The sequence below is a fragment of the Glycine max genome, chromosome 16 (assembly GCF_000004515.6).
Source record: "Glycine max cultivar Williams 82 chromosome 16, Glycine_max_v4.0, whole genome shotgun sequence".
In the NCBI taxonomy this organism is placed as follows: Eukaryota; Viridiplantae; Streptophyta; class Magnoliopsida; order Fabales; family Fabaceae; genus Glycine; species Glycine max.
Window position 1 is genome coordinate 27,707,447 of NC_038252.2, and position 19,068 is coordinate 27,726,514.

The window sequence follows — 19,068 nt, forward strand, 5'->3', positions numbered from 1 at the left end:
GAACCATATTGACAATTAACTCAATAAAATTTTCTAACTTTTTTGCTGAAGACATAGTCTCAATAAAATGCAAACTTTTGTATTTTGGCTATTGCGTGGTTTTGCCTTTTTGCTTTCATTGTTTAGTCTTCTTTATGCTTTGAATAGCCAAGACATTAGGCTAATTGAATTGTAGTTGTTCTTCTAATTTTGTGTTTGATTTGTCCACCCAACAGCATGTAATTGTAAAAACACTCACGTGGACACATCCAAATGCATGTTAATGAACCAACCAACTAAACGAGTGAGACTGAAAATGACTTGATCAAAATTTAAATAAGTCACTGCTTGTAGACCAAAGAAAACGAGTCAATATGTTTTTGTAATCATCGTTTAACCTATTTTAACTCTTAAGTATCGTCTAATGAAAAACAAAAAGAGTTTCTACTTCTTTATTTGGTTTTATTAAAAAATACAATAAACAATTGTGAAATTAATATATAATGTCATGCATTAAAATGTTCTCCCTTTTTCTCCTTTCACCCTATAAGAAACCCATGAATTTATAAGTCCAACTAATTTCTTTTCATTTGTTTACCTATCTTATAAGTTAGTTAACCAGCTTATAAGTACCCCTAGAAAGTTTATGAAAAATAAGATGGATGAGTTGTTGTAAATTTTTTTACTTGTCTTGAATTCTTATGGACTTTTTTTTTCATTTATTAAACTTATACAATACTATTAAAGGAAGAAGGTCAAACCTTACCTCTTTTTAAGGGTGTTATGTGACAATTTAGTTTATTTTTGAATAAAAAGTTGTTTAAATCAAAGAATAAAAATTAGTTCGATTTGATTTAATTTTAATGTAATATTAAATAAAAAATAAAAAAATATTTTGCAATTCATTTAGATTGATTTGATGGTTTGTTAATTTTTTTAAAAAATTATTTTATATAATTTTAAAAAATATTTTAATTTGATGACTAACAACATAAATTAACACAAAGCAAAATCTAATAACTAATTAAATCAAAAATAAAAACTTGAAAATGACATATAATTATAAGCAATCAAATAACAAAAAACCAAAAATGATAATAACTACATTACATACCTCTTATAAGAAAAAAGAACATTACAAACCATTTATAGTAAACTAGTGAAGAACTATCAATGTCAAAAACTAATGATTCAACATAACTATAAAATATCAAAAGCATGAAATCACTTGCTATCATTATCAAAACTTAGTTGTGACATAAGTTAGAATAATGAGATTTTATATAATAATATAAAGAAATATAAGTATAATATGCAGTTAGTTCGATTTTCATAATAAATAAAAAATTAAATCAAATAAAATCGTAATAAAATGTCTGTTTTTGTTTTTATCAATTCGTTATGTTTTTTTAGAGTATTGCTATATTGTACAGAAAATAAAAACACAAACTACACGACTTAATTAAAATTGAATAGCCAATTAAATTGTGGGTTGTTAAAAGCCACAGAGGAAAAATATATTGTAATATTTAGCCACGTATTTTTTTGTGTTGGTTCGTACTATTTTATTTTGTAAGATTTGGCATTTTCCTTTTTTGATATTGTGTTAATGATTTAAAATAGTGTAGTTCGATGGTAAACACTTGATAACTCTCATCCTTTCCCTTTTTTTTTCCTGCTAGATTTATGTATACCAAACTAAGCTTAGTGAAGAAAAAAAAATCACAGAGGATTTGAGATAAATTAAATTCATTGGCCATTTTAAAATTTTAATTCTATTATTTATATTATCGTGCAAAAAATAGTCCTATAAATGTATTCTCAGCTTTGGTTCAATAACAGAAAAAGTGGACCATAAGAATAATAGCATTGAACATAGAAAAACAATGATAATTGGGATTCGTTGACTCTTACATTACTTCCTGGCGGAAGCTTCATGATTGAAGGCAAAAGAGAGTAGTGTGGGGGCCACTGCACCCGATTCATAGTATCCAAACCCAAACACGACAGGGTAAGTTCCTTGGCCTTGGTTCTTCCCTTTGTTTGCACTAATAGCAATCTTTATGGTTCTCATTATGCCAACGGTCAAATTGGGGCACAATGGGGTGGCAAATGTGGCATAAAATATGGATAAGAAAGGCATAAGGAATAAATAAAACACTTTTACACACACTATGACCGGGAAATGACATGAAGTACAATTAGCATGATTGAAAAAGCTTTTGTATATTTTATTGCTTAAACTAGTTTCTTTCTTTAAATTTATTTTTAACATTCAATTTGGCCATTTATTTTTTTAGTTTCAATGTGATATTCTAACTTTTAAAATCAGTTTAATTTGATATTATCATCTAAATTTAATGCTAGTGTCTAAATGTGTATTCTGTAGAAGTTTAAAATTCTTATTAAGTTATTTTAACCAATCACAAAATGTGATTTTTTAACGTTGTTAATCTAATTTTGACAGTAGAATCAAATTGAATTAATTTAAAAATTAAAAGATTAAATCAAAGCTTAAAAATAAATTAGAGACTAATAAACTAATTTAACCTATTTTATTTTCAGTGTAAGGATTTCATATGAATTAAGCTTAACTATGTAGTTTTGGTTTCATTTCGAGATTTATGTTTGTGGGAGGAAGAATATTATTGATAAGGGTCTTATTAATGTTTGATTTTAGATAAAATAGTAGGGTAATTATTTATTTGGTTCTTATATTTGAGAAAATGGTAGGTTTGATTATTTATTTGGGTCTTATTTTACGTTTTTGTCCATATATTAAGAAGCTAGATGGTATACTCTCTAAAAAAAAAGTATTTCTATTTGGATCCGTGATGTTAAGTGTATCTTAACTTTATTTAGCAAAACTGACATAAAAAAAATAACAACGTAAAACCGCTACAAAATTTTTGATAGCTTCTAAACTGACACAAATTGTGGTGGTGTTACCTCACTAAGTTAAAACATGCTTAATGATAATTATAGAGAGTAAAATGGAATTAAAAGAACATGTGTAGAGACTAAAGTATTTAGTTTTTAAGTATAAGGACTAAACCACAAAAATGGTAAATGTATAAACATCAAAGGGATAATTAAAATTATTTACACAATTGACCAAAATTAACCTATATGATAAGTTTGTTTTGTTGAGTTCTACACTAATTATTTTAAAAGTCTTATATAACATAATTTATGACATGTTGATAATATAAAATTCCATACATTGATAACACATAAAATTAAATTTTAATTTATTATTAGAAATTAATTTCTTGCTTGTCCGATCGGAGGAAACTATGGTGGAAAAAAATATTTGAAAAGCTTATCTCTGCCAGCCACACAAATATATTAAATTTTGTATCTCCTTTGTAATCTTACAAACAAGTGTTAAAAGGGTGACATGACTTCACCTAAATAGAGTCTAGGAAGGGTAGATGTACAATCTTAGCCTAGATAGGTTCGTGATTTTAATAGGGAAGTGTTATTGTCCAATCAAAATTCGTGAATAGCTATTCCCCTCTCAAGCACACAAACAAAGTTGAATTGCTACTTTATATGCTCATAGCTGCTTCAAGTAACACAACAGTGAATTATATGTGACAGAAGACAAAGACCAAAGTTCTTCTGAAAGTTCTGTATGGTCTCTCCAGGTTCAAGGTAGCCAATGAGTACCAAGTACATACACGTTTTTGATAGATTACAGAGTTTTTTCACTTGTTGGAAGAGAAGCACCACTCCAACTGGCAGAAGAATTTTCCACAGGGATGTGGAAAAGGAAGAATTTCAGTATGCCAGCACTCAATGTCTCTCATCTTACTACAGTGTCTTTGTGGTTCGTCTAGCAATCATGGTTAGTTAATTTTTCCTTATGATTATAATTTTGGTCTCTGATTGAGTTTTACAGCTGCAATTACAATATGGTTGATGTGCAGAAATAGATTCTTTAAAAAGCAATTGAAAGATTAGACCCTTTTTGCAAATATGATTGAAGTCACAATTTGTTGGACTAAGCTATTATCCTGCTTTATGCAGGCCATGCTAGCCATATTGATTGGTCTGCTCACTTTCCTAACATGGCATTTCACAAAGATTTATACAACAAAGTCTCTTAATAGCTTGGCATATGACCTGCGTTATGAACTTCTTCAACGCCCCATCTTGAGGATGTGGAACATTTTGAATTCTACTGCTGAAATTACAACTGCTCAGGTTAAGCTGTCTCAATATGTGATCAGAAGCCACACCAACCTTGCCACTCAAGCAGACCAAGTTGAGGTTGAGTTGACTGATAACTTTTTCTATGCTATTCTTATGTTTGATTCCATTTGCAATTTGAAGTTTGAGTATTGTTCCAACTCTTACCAGATGTATGACGCGATGAGGGCTGTAACATGGGCTCTGTTTGTTAGTAAAAAGGCTCTCAATTCAATAACTGTCAAATACAAGAATGGATTTGTCCAAGCATTCCATAGGGACCTGAAGGATAACAATACCTTTTACATTTATTCTGATCTTGCTAATTACTCCATGGCTGCCAGTGGCTACAATGCTATCAATTCGCATTCTTCGCGTGAAGCTTGGAACGATAAAGACATTCATGGTCACAAGGCTGCAGTTTGGTATCGCGAACCACTTGATCCCGTCAGTGGTGAGAAGATTGGAAAAGTAATGCCAATTGCACCAGAAGACTCGATCAATATAGCCGGCCTCTCCCAAGTACCTGACGGTGTAGCTTCGTGGCACGTTGCTGTTAGCAAGTTTACAGATTCACCTTTGCTTTCTGCAGCATTGCCAGTTTGGGACTCTTCTAATAAAAGCATTGTGGCAGTTGTGGGTGTCACAACTGCACTTTACAGTGTGGGGCAGCTCATGAAAGAGCTAGTTGAGAAACATAGTGGTCACATGTATTTGACCTCCCAAGAAGGTTACTTACTTGCAACTTCCACAAATGCACCTCTACTGTCAAATACTACCAAACCTCCTAAGCTTAAGATGGCTGTTGACTGTGAAAATGAAGTAATAAGAGAGGGAGCTCAGTGGCTTCAGAAAACCTATGGGAACAATTTCCCTCAAAGTCATGAGCTTCATGTAGAGAATGTCAGGCTAGGCCGCCAACAATATTACATCGACTCATTCTTCCTGAATTTGAAGAGACTTCCTCTGGTACATTTATAGACACTTCACCTGTTCCTTACATTTGATCTTATGTTTTAAAATCATGCAATGATCTATATAGATGATCAAGTAGTACAATTTCTGTTAAACATAAATTCTATGAAAAATTTCTGCTGCTATTTTTTTTCAGTTTTTACTACCAACTTCCCCGTTATAATTTATACCTTTTTCTTGTTTACAAGTTACTAGCTTAAACTTTGTGCAGGTGGGTGTAATCATCATACCTAGAAAGCATATCATGGGGCAGGCAGATGAAAGAGCCTTCAAAACATTGGTTATTCTGATATCTGCATCATTGTGTATTATTGTCATTGGATGTGTTTGCATTTTGATACTGACTAATGGAGTATCAAAGGAAATGAAACTCAGAGCAGAACTGATCAGTCATCTGGAAGCAAGAAGGAAGGCAGAGGCATCAAGCAACTACAAAAGTCAATTTCTTGCAAATATGAGGTTGGTTTTTCAAGTTCAGTGTGAATTTAAAGAACACTAATTAAACTGAAATCATATAAAAAAGTTAATGAATATCTCCAGTCTAAGGTGTCCATCTTGTTTTTATCAAACACGTATATATCATGTGCTTTATCCAATTTATGATTCAAAATTATTTAACTTAGAGAATATGGAAAAATATGTCTCAGTTGATCAGGGGTTTGAAGGAGAAAGAGACAGCTACTTTATGTGTTGACAAACCATTGTTGTTTGAAACTATGTTCTTTGGTCTCAATAAACAAGATAATATAAATAACCCTGTACACAAGCTACTCTAAACTCAAATACATGTTCACTTAAGGAGAATGAGTAACATGCCTAAGACCTGGATTACCAACGTGTGTTATTTGATTCACATGTATACGAAGATCCTTCCTTTTTGTGTTCACAAATGAGCTTAAATAGCTTTTTCTTGGATGCATTACAGTCATGAATTGAGGACACCAATGGCCGCAGTGATTGGGTTACTTGACATTCTTATATCTGATGACCGACTCACAAATGAGCAATGTGCAACAGTTACTCAAATAAGAAAATGCTCAACTGCCCTGCTTCGTCTACTTAATAACATCTTGGATCTGAGCAAGGTGAGCTATAAGCTAAGCCTTTTGTCCAAGAACATTTAATCTCACACTTGCAGCAATTACTGAAATGAATTCCAATGCCAAACTTCTTTTACCATTGCCACAAAACTGCCTTCATTCCAAAAAAATATTTCTAATATTTTATAGAATATAGGTGGAATCTGGAAAACTGGTCCTAGAAGATGCAGAATTTGACTTGGGACGGGAACTTGAAGGGCTTGTAGATATGTTTTCTGTGCAGTGCATTAACCACAATGTAGAGACTGTTTTAGACCTTTCTGGTATGAATCTTATTTTGTCTGCATAAGAGTTTAATTTCAGCGAAAAGCAGGTGATAAGAAATCATCACAACAAGTTTCTGATGCATCTATTTAATTTGTTGCAGATGATATGCCAAAGCTAGTTCGGGGCGATTCTGCTAGAGTAGTTCAAATTTTTGCAAATTTGATCAACAACTCAATTAAGTTTACTCTATGTAAGTCAAAACTCACTCTTATATAAAATTTTCAATACAGAAGTGGTGGTGGAAAATAAAACTATGGTTCAAGAGAAAGTATTATTATTATTATCTGAACTTTATATGCTTCGGCAAAAAATCCTTACAAAACTTCTTAATTGGTTCATTAAATATACTTCCATATTCACCAATACCGTTATAGTTGTCTCAAATAATAAAAGTTCAGCTGCCTACGAAGATGATAAAAGGCTTATTTTCAGGCATGTATTATGTAGTATATGGGGGAGGGTTATGATAACATAAATTTAAGTTCATTTTAAAAAAAAATGTTGAGCCATGTTCGTTTGAATTAATTTAAAAAATCTGATGTCAATTTATTAAATAAATTGAATTAATGTCTGCTAATTCTAATTATTCAATCATAGGAGGGAAAAACTAGTCTGATCTATATTGTACTTGAGAAAACTTGTGTTTGAATCAACAATCATTAGTATGTTTTCAAGATTTTTCAAAGATTTAACAAATGGTTCGATTACTATGGATCTATGAAGCACTGAAACTCGGAAGACTAAGCTTAACTCTTTCAAATGGTTTACAGCGGGTCACATTATTCTGAGAGGATGGTGTGAAAACCCAAATTCTTGCAGTGATAATACAAATTTTCCTCTAGAGAAAAAGAAATCACGGTGTTCACAAAAGACCAGAGCAAAGCAACATGAAAACCATGCAAAGAGGACTTCCAATAGAGATAACAAAATCATACTTTGGTTTGAAGTTGATGATACAGGCTGTGGTATGAACCAAAAACTTGAATAGAAAAACTGCAATGAAAAATCACGCCTTATGTGGCATAAGAAAAATCAATTTTCAAACTATTGTTTCGTTTCCCTTTTTTCTTGACATGTATATGGCTATCTCATATTATCCCCTTCACAGGTATTGACCCAAGTAAATGGGAATCTGTGTTTGAAAGCTTTGAGCAAGCTGATCCATCAACTACTAGACTGTAAGTGACTTAAATTTTTAACGAAGACAAGATATAAATCTGTTAGATGTTACTCTTTTGCTAGCAGGTTAGCATGACCTTGTTGTCTGAGTCAACAGACAACAAGACGGACATTGAACTTCCAAACTAATTTGAACCTATATCCAACAGTAATTTAAAAAACCTTTTGAATGTTAAATGCTGAAACATTTTTTCATTTCAGGCATGGAGGTACTGGTCTTGGTCTTTGCATAGTCAGAACCTTGGTGAGTAGACCCTCAATATGTAAAGTTTCACTCTAGTCAAGAACAATTACCATCATAATGCATGTTCTTGATAAAAGTCAAAAGGTGTCCACCTGTGCCAGAATAAGCATCTAATTACATCACACAAATAAGTGAAACTTATATCAATTGCATGTTCTAGACATAACATGAACGAGAAACTCATGATATATGTTTGGCACTCAAGATCTATAAATTCACTTGCATCTGTCCTTTCTCTTCTAAAATTACACGAGTTTCTGAGTTGTATGTATTTTCATTTTATGTCTTTATTATTCTGTGGTGGCAGGTTAATAAGATGGGTGGAGAAATCAAAGTTGTCAAAAAGGAGGGCCCAGGAACACTGATGAGATTATGCTTGCGTCTCAGTGCACCTGTAGATGCCACAGAACAACATTGTCAAGTAGATTTTGCTAACAAGGGCTTAGTGGTGAGTAGAATCACCTTGGCACTGAGTGACTGCAAAGATAATTAGCAGGCCTTGAAATAAGATGTGTCAATGCAGGTACTTCTTGCACTACACGGCAACATGGGTCGATCAGCTACATCTAAGTGGTTACAGAAAAATGGTGTGGTCACTATGGAGGCAGCAGAATGGAATGGATTAACACAAATTCTTAGGGTACTCTTTCATGCAAGAAGTTCATCTCATAATAATGGCTTTGATGCAAACTATTCAGTTCATGACAATTTAAAGTCAAGATTACTGAGCATACAGGAATTGAGGAACCCTGTTTTTGCCATTGCTGTTGACATTGGACTACTTGACTTGAGCACAGATATATGGAAGGAACAGATAAATTTCCTTCACAAATACTATGGGAGAGCAAAATTCGTGTGGATGCTAAACCATGACTCCTCCAATTCCATAAAGATGGAGCTTCGCAGGAAAGGACATACACTGACAGTGAACAAACCCCTTTACAAAACAAAAATGATTCATATTTTGGAAGCCATCATAAAGGAGAGAAATGAAGAGCTGCAAAAGAAAAATATGACTACTCCAAGAGCTACTGTGAAAGAGGGAGATTTGCATGAGAGTCTTGAGATTGATTATACTCAATGTGATGTTGCAAGCTCGGATGGTTCAGACATATCCGAAAAGGGTGGTTCTAATCCTGTTAGTGCCTGTGGAGATAAACAAAGAGAGAAGGTAGCGAGATCTGATCCATCATCACAACACCAGATAAATAACTTAGTTGGATTAACAATGGAAGATAATAATCATAGGAAAGAAGAGTTATGTCAGAGCAGCCTCAACTCTAATGATGTCAGTGCAAACGCCACACCAAAATCATCCTCCACTAAACAATCATCAACAGGAGCTCAAGATGAAGATTCTGAATATGGTGAAACACGTAGGGCCAGTAGCTCAAGTAGAGCAGTGATTGGAAAGAAATCTCTTGAAGGTTTGAGGATATTGCTTGCAGAAGATACACCGGTTATTCAAAGGGTTGCAACCATAATGCTTGAAAAAATGGGAGCCGTCGTTGTAGCTGTAGGTGATGGACAACAGGCAGTGGATGCTCTAAATGGCATGCCTGGTGTTGAAGATTGTATAAGGGAGTCTCTCCTGAAGGAAAGAAACACAAGATCATCTCAAACTGAGATTCTCGGTTGCCCTCCATATGATTTGATCCTAATGGATTGTCAGGTATGAACTAGGAGAAAAAATTATATTAATATTAGTAATGCTTCAATTTAAATAATAGACTTAGGATCAAAACCATAAGCAATTACCATCATAAAATGCAATTCACTCAAAACAATGATAAAAGAATAGAAACCCCCTAGCGGCTAGCGCCTATACAGAAATCATCTGGATGAGCCTCTACTGGCAGCCTCAACATGTCATTGGTGCCCTATCCAGTAGTAGTAGTAATGGAGGTGCCTCCCCATTCTACCAATTTTCATGAACAAAGAATAGAACCCTCAATGTGTTAAATAGTTCTTTTCTAAAAAGAAGTCAATTTCATAATGTATTTTAGCCTTGATTTTGCAATTCTTTTTGTTTTTGTAAAATAAAAACAGATGCCAAAGATGGATGGCTATGAGGCAACAAAAGCAATCCGGAAATCGGAAGTGGGAACTGACTTGCACATTCCAATTGTTGCTCTTACAGCTCATGCAATGTCATGTGATGAAGCCAAGTGCCTAGAGGTGGGCATGGATGCTTATTTAACAAAGCCAATTGACTTCAAACTGATGGAGTCCACCATTCTTTCACTCACGAGAAGGACATCCTAACTTCTGACTCTGATGAAGGCTAGTAAAGGGTTGTCTTTGACAACCTAGAAATGTACAGAAGTTTACCAATATTAACATCAAGAAACATGGCTTAACATACAAATTCCAGAAACGTAATCCAATTTTCCTGAATTAACTCATTTCATTTGTACAGCAAATGACTGAAACTCGTTGCCCTTTGTTTCTTCAACTATACAGAGAAGGCCGAATTCTATGTGAATGTGACTACATTTTGTACAAGAAAGAACTTTTTGTCTGTACTACCTAATCTATTTACCTATTTGTTTATGATATATGGAAGCTGAAATCAAAATATGAACTATAAAGTACCCAATAAGAATAACTTTTGCTATGGCCTCTATTTGTCATCTGTCACATTGGTTGAATTCCTGATTTTCTCTTTCTTTAACACTCCTTCCGTGTGTGCACTTAGATAATATTCTTTCTCCCTCATAAATGTTAGCACATCTCTCCTTAGATACTTTTTGCAAAATAAGCAGTATGTCACTGCAGTCACAAATGTTTTTCTTCCTCTTAATTTCTCTTTACTATCAGTGTGTTTCAAGTTAAAATAGTTACCTTTCTCAACAAGATTTTTTGTAGTAAAGGGTTATTTAAAGAGTTAAAATAGGTACTTGAAAGGGAAAGGATACTCTCAGATATTGAAATCCAACTATACCGCAAAAGATTTATCCAAACAAGTAACAAGAAACTTGTTATTCTCATTTTATAAGAAATAAATTCACAAAGCTGCACAAGGACACTCAAGATTCCGTTATTTTTGGTGTTGTTGTTGCATGATGGAATCGTGATTTCGTTGTACAAAATTTTATAATAGAATCATTATTCCGTTTGACTACAAAAATGAAAAAAGAAAAAAACCTTAGTGTGAGTGCAGAGAGCGAAAAGCGGGAACAGAGGGAGAGGGAAAGAGAAAAGAGGGAGAATGAATGAAAAAAGGGAAGGAGGGAGAGGAGAATGAAGATAGGGGTGGTGGGGAAGGGTGGGGTGGTAATTTCCCTTGGCTAGTATAGGCCAAGAGCAATTTTGTTAGGGCCAATAGTAATCTCTAGCTTTTATTAGAGATGTCTTCCGTAATCATGCTTGCATTTAAAATGTCTTAAGTCCTAACTTTACCACTTCACTGTCAAAGCTATGCCAAAAGTGATTGCTTGTACTGTTATGATCTTTTAGATGTATTACTGATTTTCATATCATTTGAGCAATTGAATTTTTTTTGGGACATTCAAATGAGTAAGAGCAGTGGTGATAGATCAGTGATACAGTATATTATTTTCCTTTTTGATTGTCTCCCTTTGTCTTTGTTATTTTTTAAATTTTAACTAATGTGACATTATTTTGATTCTTGGCGCTTCTAAATATCCTTTACCTAAGGACTTGTCACATTTATTAATTAAAACCTGAAAATGTTGCCAGTAGCATTGTTGGATCCTGAGTACGTCATTAAGCATAAAACATAAACCGAACTGCTATCATAGACTGGTCCTGTATACTATTATTTACATTCCCTTCTCAGCATTAAGTTCACTGGAGTGTTCAGTTAGAAAGGAAAGCATTTTAAACAGACTTATCAATGTGCTTTGTAACGGCCTCTGAAACAAGTATATTGTAAGTTCTCTCCGTGGGGTGATAACCATCCCAGAACACATATTTAGAGGCATCATTACAGACTTTTGAGAAGAGAAAATTACTGATGAAGCCAAATTCCAAATTAGCAATGCCACACTTCAAATCCTGTTCCACAAGCAATGAGTCAGTGAATCATATTCATGTAGATATTTGTTTGGTAAAGTTTTTTTCCTCCTTCAGAGAAATATTCTCATTATAATAAAAATATGGTTTAAATATGTTGGACATCCTTAAAATATATCTGAATTTGGCACCGATTCCTAAAAAAATTTATTTCTTGTTGGGTCCTGGAACTTCAAAAATTCAACATGTTGATAATACATGTGTAGAGCCACGCTAAATGTATCAATAAAATGACGTGTCAACTGTATTTTTTTTATTTTTATATATAATTTAATTTAATAAACTATTTTATTAGAAAAAAGTTAAAATGTCTTGAAACATGACAAATGAGTGTTGTTTTGAAGTAGAGAGAGACCTTCAACGGGATTCCTTCTTTCTTTGTTCATGTAGTGCCACATTTGAGAAGGACCTTTCAATTGCATTGTGGGGGGAATCAATTAGTGTTGTGGAAGGGTGGGCTTCCTAACACAAGAGTGCAACTAACTATGTAACATCCCATTTATCTCATTTTTCGTAAATAAATTAAAAAGACTTTTTAGTAAAAGAAATAATAATAAAATTTTAAAAAATAATGAGATTTTTATCATTAATTAAATAAAGAGAAATAGTTGTATCAAAATAATGGTTTGAAGAAAAAAAAATTGATTTATTCATTTGATAGGAAATAAAATAGAGTTCTTTTTTTATAAAATAATAAAATAAATAAATAGAGTAAATAATAAGTTGTAAATATCCTACCTATAAATAGAGAAGTGCTAAGTAAGTTTTCACACCCAAAATGTCTCCTCTTCCTCTCAATTTTTCCCCTCTCCTCACCCAAAACCTTCACTTTTCCCGCATACCACCAAACCTGTCTTAGAAAAACGATGATCTCGGACTCGTTCACCATTGGATCGTCATGATATTTTGATATGCGGTTCAAAATTCAATTCCGCACACCTCCACTGTTGGGATTTGTGAAATAATATACATGGAGAGAGAAAACCGAATCGCACAAAGCCATTACAAAATGGAGGCTTCAATCCTTCTTCAACATTTGAGAACCCTATCAAAGCATTCAAAGAAAAAAATTGAGAAATCTCAAGAATTTGCTAGAGATGCCGCTATCGCTGTCAGAATACACGTGAGCCCGCTTAGAGGTAAGGGATGAGTTTATCGCAATTAGGGTTAGAATGAACATGTGTAGGGATCCTTAGAGAATTAAATTGAGGTTTATTTTGGGATATTTATTGAATTATAATTTTGTTCTTTATGATTATAAATAAAATATTGATGTTCTGATGCAAATTGATTGATAAAATTGAGTGTTATTGGTGTTTTCACTTTTTATACCTATAATTTGGATTAATTGATTTTGATATAATTGTGTGAAATTATTTGATGGGTTATATTCCCTAAGTTGTGATAAACCTTTTGTATAAATTGTTATATTGAGATTGTGAAATGGTGATTCAAATTGTGAGTATGTAATAAATTGAACCTGTGATGAATGGTAAAATAAATGTGTATTGATATGTGTGTATTGAGTTGTGAGTTATGAACTGTGCGATCACACAATTGTAAGACCCTTTAAGGGCGACGAGTATTGTGATGAGATCTACTGTGAAAACCCGACGAGTTAAAATGATTTTGAAAACAATTGAGTAATTATGTGTATTGCATAGTTCATAGATAAAAAAAATGTCACTAACAATATTTCTCTTCTTTAATATTTCCACCGGCGCAATCACTTTACCACCACTTTACCACTGAAACCACAATAACTATCACGTTGTCCCACAATTTTCTCTTATTACATTGGCTAAGTGCATCTTTTTTAATTTTTCCTTCATGTAACCTTTAATTTGGTTCACAATTAAGAGAATATGTCTTCTAGGCTTGAAGGGAGCATACTAAATACTTAGGAATTTTTGTCATCATTTCATTTATTCTCTTGAATTAGAAAATATATTAGGACCTTACTTTACTTTTACTTTAGAGCATGCTAGTAATTTTAAACATTAAGATTTCCCTTATTTTTTTAAAATACTTTTTTTTATCAATTTTTTAAATTTAAATATATTTTTAGGTCCTTTAAATTTGGATTATTTTTTTTTCCTCCAAATTTAATTTTTCATTTTTTAGTTCCTCAATTTTGAAAAATGTTTTTTAAGCCCTCTTGACTGATTTTTGACAATTTAAATACATAACTTGTGGCATTTATTTGTAGGAGGAGGACTAAGAATTTTTTTTTTAAAATTAAGGGACTAAAAATAAATTTAAATTTGGGGGATCAACTACAAAAGTAATCTAAATTTGATGGACCAAAAATATATTTAAACAATTATTTCAAGAAACTATGAAATTTGATTGAATTAAGACCTAATCTTTGTAAGTTCTTGAAGCAGCCTAATAGGTAGATTCTGATTATAAAATAAGGATTACTTTGGGGAATTTATTATTAGCATAAAGCTCCTTATCTTGATTTCCATGATCAATGTTCTAATTGTGAGATTTTGATTAGGGATGACAAAATAAGTTCAATCCATTGGATTGACCCATTTGGTATGTTAAACAAAGCAAGATAAGTTTAAATTTCGAACCTATTGTTAAAATAGGTTCAACCTATATATTTTGTAGGTTAAGCGTGAGTTATATTGGATCAACCCGACGGTTGACTATTCTTTTGATTTTTTTCTTGTATTTGTTGTTACTCATCCAAACTTGTCGAGGAGGAATGTTGTTTTGTTCTTTTTGGTTTTTCTTTTTACATTTTGTGGTTGTTTTGTTTCCTTTCATTTTTCTTTCATGAGTTTTAAGAGGGTGATCTAAATGGGAGAAAAGAATGATTGAGGTGTGATTTTGATGTGGATGTGGGTTGATTATTGTGGGAGAAAAATTGATGACAGAAAGAGTGACAATTTTATATTGGTTGTTTCATAATTGATGTAAAAAGACACTTTTTATGTTGGTTATAAAACAATTAATGTAAAAAAGGGAATACATTTTACATTGACAAGATTTGCATTTTGGTTGTAAAATTGATGTAAAAAGCCCATTTTAACTAATGCAAAATATTTCCCCACCATTGGTGAATTTAAAAATATGTGCAAAGACTTTTTTTATTTCTTGGGGACTGGTGCAAAGACTTGAAATTGTTAGTCTATGCAAAACATTCATGTAAAGACAAATTAGTCATGCATTTCTTGTACTTTGTCAAAATAACACGTCATATTTTTTGGTGGGCTTAAATTTTTTTTTTTTATATTTTAGTCCTTGTAATTTTAATATTTGGTTTTATTCCTTGTTATCAACTATCAACATTTTACGGATTATGTAATAGTGATGTTGATTGTCCATTGACTTGTCCGGTTACTAATGAGTTAATTTTACTGTCATGTGTATATTTTGTAGCAACCTGGATCTTTAAATTTTCGTTTGTTCAAAATAATTTGTTGAAATCCCACATCGAATAAAGATAGTGTCTAGATAAATTATATAAGTGGGGAGTCATCTTCACCTTACAAGCCGATTTTATAGGATTGAGTTAAGCTAATGAAAAATCCACTTTCTAAGAAGTCTTGAGCGTGAGGGGAGATGTGGTTACACATAGATAGAGGAATGTGGTGAAAGTCCCACAGTTGATGAGAGATTTTAAAAAATTACACATTATTTATTATTAAGATCTTTGATAACGTGGACTGATTTTTTTTTGAATTTTTTTACTGGGACTAAAATAAAAAAAAACATTGAAAGACTAAAAATCATAGTTGTATTTTTTATTTATTAAAATTTGTAACATCATTTTTTTGTCGAATTATCTGATGAAATTTTAGTTGTTACAACTTGCTGGTACAATATGAAGTAGAGCTTGATGAACCTGTAATTAATATATGAAATAATTCTATTACACAATTATATAATTATTGAATTTTTTATTATAAATTGCTATAAAGGAATTTAAAATATATAAGCATCGTATATAGAGTCTTTGTATTTTAATTTTTAAAATAAAGTTTTTTTAAGAGAAAATTCCCTTATTTTGTTGTCTTCGATAAGTGAACGAGAATTAACAAGTCTCTCATTTAGCCATACTATGTTTTATGTCGTCATATTTTTTCTTTATTCTAAAAATTTACTTTTGAAAAACTTAGTTTGTTTACTTGTCTTTGAACAAGAATTAACAACTTATTCGTATGGTCGTACTATCATCACTCTTCCGGATTTTCATTTTACTGAGTTGTTTCGTATCAGCAAAAATATAATGACCAATAATTGTTTTCAAAACTAACGTATGCACTTGTGCTGCTTTTATTGCGTGCTTCAGGTTCCATTCTTGGATTCAACTGGATTCAAAAATGAAATACATTTTAGATGGAGAAGATTTACAATGTAGAAATTGATGTAAAAAACCCATTTGTGAATCTAAAAACAAGTGCAAAAGATTTTTTTTTATTTCTTAAAGGAAGCACGAAGACTTGAAATTGTTAGTCTATACAAAATATTCATGTAAAGACAAATCAATCTTGTATTTCTTTTACTTTGCCAAAATAACACATTTTTTGGTGGGTTTAACTAATTTGATTACACAATTATATATATAATTATTTATTTTTTTTATTATAAATTCTATATTTTTCCCATGAAGAATGGTAAGTTTAAATTTCTTATCACCTGAGTGTAATAAAGGAAATTAAAATATATAAACCTCGTATATGGAGTCTTGGTATTTTAATTTTAAAAATAAAAAATTTTTAAAGAGAAAATTTGCTTTTTTTTTCTTAGATAAGTGAATGAGAATAAACAATTCTGTTGTTTAGCCATACTAACAGCTATATAAATCCTACCGCAGGCTCCATCTTTCATACTTGACGATTTAAGAGAAAACTGATCACAGTCACCGATCTTTGTTTTACTCTTAGTCATTTCATATCAACAAAAATATAATGAGTTGTTATTTTCTGAAACTATTTTATGCACTTTTGCTGCTTTTATTGCATGCTGCAGGGTCCATTCTTGGATTCAACAGCCTTCCCAATTTGGTATGCCGAATAGAGCAAGATAAGTTTAGATTTTGAACCTATTATCAAAATACGATCAACTTATATATTTGGCAGGTTAAGCGCGAGTTAGGTTGGATCAACCTCTTGAGTCAATTTTTCTTTTGATTTTCTTTTTGAATGTTATAACTCATCCAAACTTGTTGAGGAGGAGGGTTGTTTTGTTATTTTTGGTTTTTCTTTTTACATTTTGTGGTTGCTTTGTTCCCTTTTATTTTTATTTCATGAGTTTTAAAGAGTAATTATTTGAATGGGGAAAAGAACATTTCAGGTGTGATTTTCATGTGGATATTTGTTGATTATTGTGGGAGAGAAATTGATGATAGAAAGAGTGGCCATGGTTGTTTCATAACTGATGTAGAAAAACACTTTTTATGTTCCTTATTGTTGAAAGATTGACAAGTACACCAAAATAGCATAAGTAATAAAGTTAAAATGAAAGTTCGAGTATCGAATCTTAGGAACTTCGTTTGTATTTAGGTAGATGAATTTTTTATTAATAAAAGAATTTAAAGAAAATTTATTTAAAAAGGTTGTGAGAAAAAATAGTAAATTAAATTGGTAGAAAAGTAAATTAAAATAAACAAGATAAGAAATTAAACATGAATTTAACATAATTAATAAAAAAATAGAAAAGAGAAGAAAACCAATTCTTATAGAAGTTAAATTCAGAAGATGAGAATGCTGGAAACTTAGCCTATCAGAACTATTCTTTGATGTAATATTAATTATTATTTTTTATTTATAATTATTCCAATTTATTCCTGCATCTACTAATATATTCTAATCAAGATCCTTCGAGTGAAAGAGTCTAATTTATCTATCTTTTTTTCTTCAATTCCTTTGTAGATAACAAATACTTAAATTGCATTAAGAATAAAGATCTACAACATGCTAAATAAAATCAACTTATCCCTAGTGATGAACTTATTGTAGATACTCTTTTTTAGTTCTATTAGAAAATAATGTTTTCCAATGTCACTCCTAAAACTTACTGTGCAAATTAATCTATAAACAAAGAAATTAGGCACATGAAAGGATAATGCAAAAGTAATAATATTAAATAGATAGAAAGAAAAAATTACATTAAGAATAGTTGATTTGTCAAGTTCCCAAGAATGAGAGTTTAACCTCTCATAGTTATAGGAAACCTTACAATTGCAAGAGAGATGTAAATATAAAGGGAAGAAGATAAGAAAAGGAGATGAAGGGAAGAAATGATTCTTAATGATAACTTTTCATTCTTCAAGCCTTTGTCTTCTTTAAAAAATTGTATTCTCTTGAAATTTATATGTATTTTTTTTCTTCTTCTCTCTCTTTCTTTTATAGGTATAGATCAACTTGATTTTTATGCAACATTCGTGCTTAGCGAGTATAACGTATTCGTGCTTAGTGCGTGTCTCACGCTAAACGTGCCTTCATTTTCTTGATTTGACTTACTTTCCTAAATTAGTCCTACTTCGCTAAGCGTGTTGTGCCTGTTAAGCCTGTGCGCCTCGCGCTAAGTGTCTGAGATCGATGCGCTAATATGCTCTTTTGGGCTTTACTTTATTTTTTCGTGCTAATTCTTTAGTAAGCATCATAAATTCATCAATTTTAATATTTTATGTACAAAACCTTAAATGATGTTAAAATAACCATTATTTGCATAAAAAGGAAGAAATAAGAGAGAAAAAAATATCAATTCCTATATCATTTAACCCCTAAATATACTTATACATAACAATTATCACTTGCAAAACAATTAATGTAAAAAAGGGAATACATTTTACATAGACAAGATTTACACATTGGTTGTAGAATTGATTCAAAAAGTATGTTTCAGCCGATGCAAAATATCTCCCCTCCATTGGTGAATTTAAAAACAAGTGGAAAGACTTTTTCGTTTCTTGGAAACAAGTGCAAAGACTTGAAATTGCTAGTCTATGCCAAACATCCATGTAAAGACAAATTAGTCTTACATTTCTTCTACTTTGGCCTAATAACACATCATATTTCTTGGTGGTGGACTGAAGTAATATTTTGGTCCCTATAAAATTAGGGATTCTTTTAG

General features: G+C 31.6%; 1 protein-coding gene across 1 annotated transcript; it reads left to right on the forward strand.

Annotated features, from left to right (window-relative positions):
• Positions 1 to 3,369: 3,369 nt before the first annotated feature.
• On the forward strand, positions 3,370 to 10,578 carry LOC100801970 (histidine kinase 1). Its single transcript, XM_006599261.4, has 13 exons — positions 3,370 to 3,829; positions 4,012 to 4,254; positions 4,345 to 5,142; positions 5,360 to 5,607; positions 6,074 to 6,233; positions 6,385 to 6,511; positions 6,616 to 6,705; positions 7,286 to 7,480; positions 7,624 to 7,693; positions 7,896 to 7,938; positions 8,246 to 8,386; positions 8,462 to 9,610; positions 9,988 to 10,578. Exons 1-13 carry the CDS (start codon positions 3,644 to 3,646, stop codon positions 10,201 to 10,203), a joined length of 3,666 nt encoding a protein of 1,221 aa, XP_006599324.1. The 5' UTR covers positions 3,370 to 3,643; the 3' UTR covers positions 10,204 to 10,578.
• Positions 10,579 to 19,068: the final 8,490 nt, after the last annotated feature.

Bases quoted from the DNA above. Each gene is read 5' to 3' on its own strand.
- LOC100801970 (XM_006599261.4), top strand. From the start codon at position 3,644: ATGAGTACCAAGTACATACACGTTTTTGATAGATTACAGAGTTTTTTC. The intron at 7,939-8,245 runs GTGAGTAGACCC...CTGTGGTGGCAG, and splicing joins TTTGCATAGTCAGAACCTTG to GTTAATAAGATGGGTGGAGA. The intron at 9,611-9,987 runs GTATGAACTAGG...AAATAAAAACAG, and splicing joins TGATCCTAATGGATTGTCAG to ATGCCAAAGATGGATGGCTA.